Source organism: Hylobates moloch, unplaced genomic scaffold (assembly GCF_009828535.3).
Source record: "Hylobates moloch isolate HMO894 unplaced genomic scaffold, HMol_V3 SCAFFOLD_13, whole genome shotgun sequence".
Classification (NCBI taxonomy): Eukaryota; Metazoa; Chordata; class Mammalia; order Primates; family Hylobatidae; genus Hylobates; species Hylobates moloch.
Window position 1 is genome coordinate 1,423,561 of NW_026652288.1, and position 10,327 is coordinate 1,433,887.

Consider the following 10,327-nt stretch of genomic DNA (forward strand, 5'->3'; position numbering starts at 1 on the left):
AAAGGTTTCTCTGTAGTATGTGATGCTGTTTCATAGCTTTTTATCCGCAGTAGAACTTCTTTCAAAATTGAAGTCAATCGGCCAGGCATGGTGGCTCACACCTGTAATCCCAGCACCTTGGGAGGCCCAGGCGGGCGGATCACGAGGTCAAGAGACCGAGACCATTCTGGCCAACATGGTGAAACCCCGTCTCTACTAAAAATACAAAAATTAGCTGGGCGTGGTGGCACGTGGCTGTAATCTCAGCTACTCGGGAGGCTGAGGCAGGAAAATCGCTTGAACCTGGGAGGCAGAGGTTGCAGTGAGGCAAGATTGTGCCACTGCACTCCAGCCTGGCAACAGAGTGAGACTCCATCTCTAAATAAATAAATAAATAAAAATAAAGGCTCACATTTGCCTATCCTATAAAAATTGGAGTCAAACCCTGCTACTGCTTTATCCACTAGGTTTAGGGAATATTCTAGATCCTGTGTTGTCATTTCAACAATGTTTACAGCATCTTCACCAGGAGTAGAATTCATCTCTAGAAGCCACTTTTTATGCTCATCCGTAGACACAACTCCCCATCTGTTCTAGTTTATCATGAAGTTGTAGCAATTCTCTCATATCTTCAGACTCCATTTCTAATTCTAGCTCTCTTGCTATTTCCACCATGTCTGCAGTGACTTTCTCCACGAAGTCTTTGAACCCCTCAAAGTCATCCATGAGGGTTGGAATTAACTTCTTCCAAACTCCTGTACGTGTTGATGTTTTGACCCCCCCATGAATCAAAAATATTCTTAATGGCGTCTAGAATAATGACTCCTTTCCAGAAGGTTTTTAATCGACTTTGCCCAGTTTAATCAGAGAAATCGCTATCTATAGCAGTTATAGTATTATGGAATGAATTTACTAAATAATAAGACTTGAAAGTCAAAATTAGTCCTTAATTCATGGGCTGCAGAATAGATGTTTTGTGTTAGCAGCCATGAAAACAACATTAATCCCCTTGCATTCTCCATCAGATCTCTTGGGTGATGAGATGCATTGTAAACGAGCAGCAGTATTTTGAAAATAATCTTTTTTTCTGAGCAGTAGGTCTCAACAGTGAGCTTACAATATTCAGAGAACCATGCAGCAAACAAATATGCTGTCCTCCAGGCCTTGTTTTTCCATTGGTACAGCAGAAACACAGTAGATTTGGCATGGTCCTTAAGACCCTAGAGTTGGGGAATGGTAAATGAGCACTGGCTTCAGTTTTAAGTCACCAGCTGCATTAGCTCCTACCAAGAGTGTCACCCTGTCCTTTGAAGCTAGGCAATGACTTCTCTTCTCCAGCTATGAAAGTCCTAGATGGCATCTTCTTCCCATAGAAGGCTGCTTTGTCCACATTAAAAATCTGTTGTTGAGTGTGGCCACCTTAATCACTGATACTAGCTGGAACTTCTGGAGAACTTGCTGCAGCTTCTCCATCAGCATTTGCTGCTTCACCTTGCACTTTTATCTTATGCAGTTGGCTTCTTTCCTTAAACCCCATGAACCAATCTCTGCTGGCTCCAAACTTTCTTTCTGCAGCTTCCTTATCTCTCTGCCTTTACAGAAATGAAGAGAGTTAGGGCCTTGCTCTGGATCAAACTTTGGCTGAGCGGAATGTTGTGGCTGGTTTTCTCTTCTTCCCAAACCACTAAAACTTCCTCCATAAACTAACTGATGCAAGAGACCTAGCTTTCGACTTATCTCAACTTTCGACATGCCTTCCTCAGTAAGCTTAATCATTTCTAGCTTTTGATTTAAAGTAAGGGACATGCAACTCTTCCTTTCACTAGTACACTGAAAGGCCACTGTAGGGTTATCAATGGGCCTGATTTCAATACTGCTGTGTCTCAGGGAATAAGGCCTGGAAAGGGAAAAGAGATGGAGGGATGGCCAGTCAGTGGACAGTCAGAACACATACAACATTTAGATTAAGTTTGTAGTCTTACATGGGTGTGGTTTATAATACCCCAAAACAATTACAGTAGTAACATCAAAGATCACTGATTACAAGCCAGCCATAATGGCTTACACCTGTAATCCCAGGGCTTTAAGAGGCCAAGGTGGGAGGAATGCTTAAAGCTAGGAGTTGAAGACCAGCCTGGGCAAATAGCAAGACCCCATCTCTACAAAATAAAAAATTAAAAATAAATTTAAAAAAAAATCCAGGCATGGGGGCACGTGCCTATAGTCCCAGCTACTCAGGAGTAGCTAAAAGTAGGAGGCTAAGGCAGGAGGATTACTTGCACCCTGGAGGTGGACGTCAAAACTTAGCAAGCCTACTTTAAGTATGTGCCCTTTTAAAATGTCAATTATGTCTGATAAGGGTTTTGTTACCTCATGTGGACAAAGGTCAAATCAGGTTACAGTCACTGGTCAAGCTTCTCCTTCTGATTTAACTGTAGCACAAAAGACAGATGCTCCCGCAGTCTCCTCCTAAGGCCTCCAGAGCTCTGCAGGGCTCGGCACGCAACAGCCCGGTAGGACGGAGGGTGTGGGGCTGACCGCAGCCTGCCTTCCCGTAAACACCCAGCCCTGGTGCTCCGGGCTGCTCAGACGTGCCGGGCATCTGGACAGGAGCAGGGCATGAACCCTGCTTTCCACGGGCAGATGACGCAGGAGGCAGTGAGATCTGGAGTAAACAAGACGCCAGAACACACAGGGCCCTCGGACGCCCAGAGGATGGCTGCCATTCTTCACCTCGGGCCTCCGGGCTAGTCTCCTTGGAGGTCTGTGTCTCCCATCCTCTTCGCTTGAAACAGGAGGGAAAGCAACATCCTCCAGAATAAAGAAACCAATGAGCAAAACAGCAGTGATGACTGATCTCGCATCTATGCCAGCGAGATCTAACCCACGAAACAGTGGACGGTCTACTCATGGTTTTTGTTTGTTTTTGCCAGCTTCAGTTTACGCTGCATGAGTAATCATTCCACTGAGACATCTTTTAGATTTACTATTTTGCCGTGGCCTTTTGGATCTGAAGAGAAATTAGATGGGGAAAAACATAATGCCTATTTTTTTCCTTTTTATGAGATGGAGTCTTGCTCTTTCCCCCAAGCTGGAGTGCAGTGGCACAATCTCAACTCACTGTAACTTTTGCCTCCGAAGTTCAAGTGATTCTCCTACCTCAGCCTCCCGATAGCTGGAACTACAGGCATAAGCCACCACACCTGGCTAACTTTTGTATTTTTAGTAGAGATGGGGTTTTGCCATGTTGGGCAGGCTGGTCTCGAACTCCTGACCTCAGGTGATCCACCCACCTCAGCCTCCCAAAGTGCTAGGATTACAGGTGTGAGCCTCCACGCCCACCTTAATGCCTATTTTTCAAAATAAACTTTAAAACAAAGAAAACAAAAATTACTAGTGTTATGAATTTAGACAAATACCTATCAATCAGTTGTATTACTTTAGCATCAAAAAAAGCATGCAGCCACCCACGAACACGCGTGCACTCGGTCACACGCAGGTGGGCCGGCAGCACGCAGAGTTTAACAATTCAACCATCCAGCCTTGATCCTGGGGAGCTACTGGCCCACTAACATATAAAATGTCCTGATCGGCTATTTAAGCATCAAACATGGTAAAGTTTGTCTTCTCTTAAATGGAATTCCCTCAAAAAAGGTACTTTTAAATAAATCACATTTTCTTCTGAACCCCAAAAGCATATGGAACTATCACTATTAAAATAATTAGTACACCTGGGCATTGGGAAGCACGAGAGAGCTCACATGTTGGTCACTAAAGACCAGAGGCCAGCATCAGCTTCTCAGCTGGACGCTGAGTAGAAGCAGGGAAGATCTCTGTACTCCTGAGAGATGGCCGGATCCCCAGCCCTGAGTTCCCCGCCCAGAGCTCTGCTGTGGGCCTGGCAGGACTTCATGCATCTGCATCTATTTTAGCTTCTTACTGTCAAGTGCAAAGGAAAAACACTTGGATTCTCCAGTCAGAAAGGTATTTATCTCATAATAAGCCAGTGGGAATCAGCATAATGCAAGTTGATCTTCAAACTTTTTTTTTTTTTGAGACTAGGTCTCGCTCTGTCACCCAGGCTGCAGTGCAGTGGCGTGATCCCATCTCACTACAACCTCCGCCTCCCAGGCTTCAAGCGATTCTCATGCCTCAGCCTCCCGAGTAGCTGTGACCACAGGTGTGCACCACCAGGCCCAGCTAATTGTATTTCTGGTAGAGAAAGGGTTTCGCCATGTAGCTCAGGCTGGTTTCGAACTCCTGAGCTCAGGCAATCTGCCCGCCTTGGCCTCCCAAAGTGCTGGGATTACAGCCATGAGCCACCGCACCCAGCCCGATCTTCCAACCCTCACCTAGCTTTGAGATTCATGAGGAGATGTGCCCTGCAGACTGGAATTTTGTCTTTGTTTCTGTTTACATATTTAATTTTGAACCCTGGATCTGTGCCACGGAGGCTCCTGCCCGGACAATGCGACACCCACTTCCCTTAAAAAGGCCCAAGTTTTACCCCAGGTAAGGGGCCCCAGAAGGTGGTCATGCACTCCAGACCCCGTGGCAAGGCCTCCTGTCCACTCACGGACGTCTTGAAAACTGGCATGCCACACAGACCATCTGGTCCATTAAGACAATTCCCCAAACTTCTGCTTGTGCACCGAGTCACGCATTCTCTTTCCACCGGACTTAGCTCTGTCGGAAGGGAACACTATACAGCTGCCAATCATCAGCAACTAGGGAAACTGAGTCAGAACAACAGAGAAGCAAGCCAAGTCACCCATCCAGGGGAGAAAACCATAGAATATCACAGCATGTCGACCCTGGATCGAGCCACGCTTGAAGCTGGAGCTGCCCCTGGATTCAGAGTCATGGAGAAGGATATGCTTTCTTTTTACAACTATTTCCTTGACATATGAAAAAACACAGAGGAGGGAGGCAAGTTCTAACAACAGAAGAAGAGCTCAATTACTCTGACTTCCTAACAAGAGAAAGCACTTTCCAGACACGCGGCACTCACTCACTCACATACTAGTTTTTAAAGGTTAAAGTCATGTTGAGAGCCTAAGGGTCTCACATACTCCCTGGATGGCAAACTGGACGTCCCGGGAAAGGTCCCAACGCACACTGTCTTGGGGATGGGCCCTCTCTAAGCTTATTTTGAACACTGAAGATTTTCCTCTTCTGGCCACAGAACACAGAGAGCTCTGAAGATCAACCACCTCCCAGGCTCCCACACTGAGAAAATGTTTGGCCGCCCACCACCTTGCAAAGATAAATTATCAACATCTAAATATGTTTTAAGTATCTCTATGGTACTTTTCAAATGTATTTGCGTGGCAATAATAAAGTCTTTGACTCTGTTGTCCAACAAACATGAAAGTCATCATCTGTTCTATGGAAGGCAAACACTGACACGAGCACCCGCAGGACCGTCCCAGCAGACGCATCCACACATCCCGCACAGGGCGGAGAAGCCCCAGGCTCCCGCTCACACCCGGGACCACTGCAGTCTCCTGCCCAAAGGAGGAGAGGCCTGGCGTCCCGGGGCTGCGGGTGCTCCCAGAAGACGCAGTCAGATGTCAGGGAACTTCCCGGGAGCAGGAGGATGCAGAGGGGGAGGAGGGTATGGAAAGTGCTGAGGGTGGACAGCCAGGGAGTCCCTGGCAGGCGGGCCCCTCTGCAGCACCAGCCAGCCGGCTGAGTGCCAGGCAACAAACACCCTGTGACCTCTGCGTGTGAGGAGGAGAGGTCCTCCTCCGAAAGGCAGTCAATTCTCCAAGGGAGGTCAGGGAAGCTCCAAGGATCAACGTCGGGACCGATGTGACGCAGGGACCGATGTGACGCAGGGGACGCAGTCTCCTAGACACAGGAAGTCAGTTAAAAGGCCCAAACACCCACTCCCACCTATGGACTATGAGCCCCAGAGGGCCTGGGGGGCCTGCAGGCGGGTGGAGGCCCACGGAGCAGCCACACCAGAACCTCCTGCTAGTGTGGCCACAGGCTGGGAGGCGGGCATCCACTCATCCAGACCACCAAGAGTGCAGGGTCCCAAGCACTCTGCGCCCTCTCCCCATCCCCCGTCCCACCAGGACTGCACACGCCTGGGGTCATCTTACCACTCCCAGGAAGCCCCCTGACTCCCTGGGGGCCCCGCTGGACTGGGGATTCCATGAGGGCAAGATTCGGGTCTCGTTTTCTGTGGGTGGCCCAACACAGAGCACACGGCGCGGGCCTAACACCCAGCAGATGGTGAGAAAAGCTGAGAATGAGGAGCAGCTGTCCTGCAGGAGAGGAGGCCCCGCCCCGCCTGCCATGGCGCCTGCCTGTGGTTTCTCTGCAGTGCGACCTCCCTGAGCCCACCCCAAGCTCCACATGCCCAGACCCCTCCAATGTCAGGGTTTCTGTCACAGAACTGCAGATTGGGACAACTCATGGCTTTGCAGCGGCCTGGACTGTGGTGAGGATGTTTGTTTTGATCAGTCCATGGCCATAGCCTCAAAGGTGGCGGCTCCAGGGAAGAGAGGAAGGCAGGACAGGAGGAGGGCGTGGAGGGCCTAGCTTCAGTGTGTCCAGCCAGCACCCTAGCGGCGCGACCGCGATGAAGAATGTTTCAAATGTGACCTCCCCAAAAAGGCTGGGGTTGAGAGGAGGAAAGGAAGGGGCGTACAACGGCATACTTTAATACTAGCTTTGAACTACCATTGTGATGAACTTCTATTGTGTTGGATACAGAATGATACTGTATTCAAAAACCAACCATTTCTACACAGCTGAACTAAGTAAGGCCTCCGGCGGGGAGGCGCTCTGCAGGAGACCCAGCAGCAAGGAAACCCCCGACCAAGCAGCACAGGGTTCCCTTCACACTTGCAGCTGAGGGAGCTCAAAGGTCGATCCAAACTGAGTGATGGGTGTGCTTATTCCACTGTTTTCCAAAGCCCCCAAGCCGCAAATCAAACAATCCAGTATCAGACCCGCTTAAACACTCCTGGAGCATTCGAGGGGAAGGAGCAATAAGATGTTTTCCAATGGCTCTGAGTTAATCTTGTGGGGGGCTGGGATGGAGGTGAGTCTGTTAAAAGCAAAGGGACGGTGTGATGGTTGGATAGGCCAACTACCTTTGGGGCAGGTTTTTTAATTTTCATATATAGTATGTTCCCAATTTCTACCAAAAAATTTTAATAGAAAATAATCACATATACATGAGAGCACAGTCCTGGGAGAAAGCTGAAAGTGGACATGAAATGTTGCTTCACGTGTAGCATGTATCATGTATAACTGTGTCATCTCAAGCAACAGCCTACCAGACCATGCTCCCAGAGACCCCCCAACAAGATGTCCCCGCAGAACAGTTCTCCCTCTTCCCTCGGTCCCTGCCTCCCCAGGCTGCGCTCGCTAGCGCTCACTCATGACACCTGTCCACTGTGCCTAGGTCGGCACAGCTACACCCTCACGTCCTCCCAGGGGACACGGGACTTGCCAAAAATCACCCGGCTGGAATGCATCCAGCCAGAACTCCATTCTGGCCACCAGCGCTACCCTCCTCCTCTCGGCCACAGAATAGCGTCAGGAGCTGCGCTTCGCTCCCAGAGCTTCTGTTTCCACTGCCATAAAATGGGTATGTTCATTTCTCCAGGAAAGTATTTAGTTCTATAAGGGATTCGATCAACTTAACAGCTACCAGTCTACCTGCCTCCCAGAATCAACGTGACTCAACGGCGACATTTCAAAGTATCACTGAAGACTGCAAAAACCCCTGAAAATATAAGAAATGGATGCAAATGAACCCTTTGAGGAAGTGCTGTGCGAGTTGACGATGATGTCACCGTCTACTCTCAGCTCCTTTTTCAAACTCGGTGAGGTGTTTGTGGACTAGCACACCGTGCCAAGCGGGGCAGAGGACCCCATGTGTCTTCTACGACACTTATTTTAAAATGTTATTTTCAACGAGCAATTAATATTCCGGGGCAAAGCATACCGCAAGCTTTATGAAACTGACCAGACGTGAAAAACCTTTGAGGTCCCATTTTTCCACTGGCTCAGCAAGAATTACGTTATCCAGACGCAGGGAAACCTCACCCGGCTCCATTCTGAAAGTCCACTGCTGTTGAGTGAGATGCCCCCGAGTCGTCCGGCCTGGGCTGACCATTCACGGGCTCTGGAAAGAAAGCCTTGGTCTCTCTCCGGAGGAACAACTTCCCAGGCGGAGAGGAACTCGCCCTCCCGCCCGGCCCCTCCAGGAAGCGGCCTGCAAACCCGGCGACCCCTGGGAGCCGCGGTCTGTCCCAGCACTTTGTTTCGGAGGTAAGCGCCCTGGCCGTCCACTTCCTGAATTGTTCACTCAATTTTTTTTTACAACTTTTGCAGACTCTTTGGTGGTGCCAAAAAGTCCTCTGGCTCAGCTTGGAAACGTGAAAACTATTTTTGGCATGCGGAGAAGTCGCTACAGGACTAAATTAGAGTCGGCGCCTGAAACGCAGCCCGCGTTCACAGATTCCGAAAATGTGGAATCCGAGTCGCTTCAGAACACAGGAGGCCTGCAGCGAACTCTGGCGGCATCTCGGTACCTGGAGCCGCGGCGCGGAGGGATGGGGATTCCTGCTGTGGAGACCGTGGCGCGGGGAGGCCCGCAGGCGGGACACAGGGTGTCAACCCCAACGCAACGCCTCCGGTTAAACGTTTAGCGCAACCGCGAACACGCTCGCGTGGATTAGAAGCGAAAGAAGAGAAATGCCCGAGGCAGAAACCCGCTCTGAGTCCCGGCTCCGTCTAGACCCGGGCTGCCCCGAGGCTCCGTGACCACCGCGCGGCCCCTCTCGGGAACCCCGGCCGCCCGGCTCGCTCTGGGCGCAGGAAAAGCCCCTGAGAAGCGCGGGGCCCCCAGGACACCCCAGGAGAGGACGCTCCGGGCGGATGCCGGGGCACTGGGAGCGGGGGCGCCGCGGCTGCGGGAACTGAGGCTCCTCTGGGGAAGCTTCCCGGGCGCGGGGGGATGGGGTGGGCACTGCGCTCCAAGGGGCGGGGGAGGGGGAGAGGGCGGAGGCCGGGGGAGGAGGAGGGAGGGGGGAGGAGGAGGGAGGGGGGAGGAGGAGGGAGGGGGGAGGAGGAGGAAGGGGGGAGGAGGAAGAGGAGCGGAGGAGGGGAGCGAACAGGACGAAGAACGGGGCGGAGGGGGGTGGGAGGGCGGAGGGGGCTGCGCCGCGCTCGGGGAGCGGAGGGGGACCGAGGGGTCCTCAGCCGGGGAAAGGTGAGCGGAGGAGGGGCCGCGAACCAGGGGGAAGCGGGAGGCCGACGGAGCTGGAGGGTCAGCGGGAGGCGAGCGGGGCTTCCCCCGGCGGCTCCAACAACTTCCCCGTCCTGCGGGGATTCCAAGTTCCGAACAAAGGCGGCTACGAAGGCCGCGCGCACAGCGCTCTGGTCCGCCCCTCGGCGTCTCCGGCAGGGCGGACAAAGGCCCATGGGGCCCCGGCGCCCCGATCCCCCCACGTCCCCCTTTGGAGGTTCGCTTCTGCGTCCCGAGTCCCCAGGCCCCCCGCGCGCCCGATGCCCCCCTCCACCCTCCGCGCCCCCCGCCTCCGATCACCCTTGCGCTCCCGGATCTCCACGAACTCCCGGACCCCGCGCCCCCGGCGTCCCCCGCCGCACTCACAGGATGGAGGTCTGCGGCGCCACGGCGGGCACGGCCTCCAGCAGCAGATGCATGCAGCGCACGGTGGTGCGGAAGCACAGGCAGCGACTCGGACACCCTGCGCCCGGCTTCGGGGCCACCACGGCCAGCGTCCCCCAGGCGCAGCACAGCACGAGCGCCAGCAGGCAGTGGCGCGCGGGGCCCCTGGAGCGCTTGGCCATGGCCGACGGCGCGGACGGACGCTCGGACGCACGGAGCCACCACGGCCGGCTCCCGACTGCGCCCGCCCGGCCGCGGCCCACGTCCCAGCTGTGCGCGAGGGGCGGGGGGCGCCAGCTGTGCACATGCGCGAGGCTCCTCCCGGCCCCTCCGAATCCCCGAGGGCGGGGCGGGGCGAGAACCCGGGGCCCCAGCGTCCGGCCCGGGCGCCCGCATCCTGGTGGGGCGGCGCGCAAGGCCAAGGCGAGCGCTCGGGGGCGCGGAGGAGAGCATTGGCACCCCTGATTCTGCGCTCGGAACTCAGGACGCGGGACCCTGGGGCCTACGCGAAGCTTCTCCACTTCTCTTACCCGTGGTTTCTGCCTCCGCGGACTACGGGTTTTTTAGTTGGCGCCTTGCTGTTTGTAACACTTTTACAGCGCCTGCTCTGATCCGGGCACGATTCCAGGCGCGCAGGCGCGCTCCTCTCTTTCCCTCTCCCTACCCGCAACCGCGTAGGAAATTATTTAA

The 10,327-nt window shown here is 53.4% G+C and overlaps 1 protein-coding gene across 1 annotated transcript in view; it reads right to left on the reverse strand.

Moving 5' to 3' along the window:
* PXDN (peroxidasin) overlaps nt 1-9,834 on the reverse strand; it is a 113,567-nt gene extending 103,733 nt beyond the window's left edge. Inside the window, exon 1 of the mRNA XM_032172473.2 lies at nt 9,620-9,834. Coding sequence (XP_032028364.1) covers nt 9,620-9,819 — 200 coding nt within the window. The 5' untranslated portion in view covers nt 9,820-9,834. The remainder of the gene's footprint in view (nt 1-9,619) is intronic.
* Nucleotides 9,835-10,327: the final 493 nt, after the last annotated feature.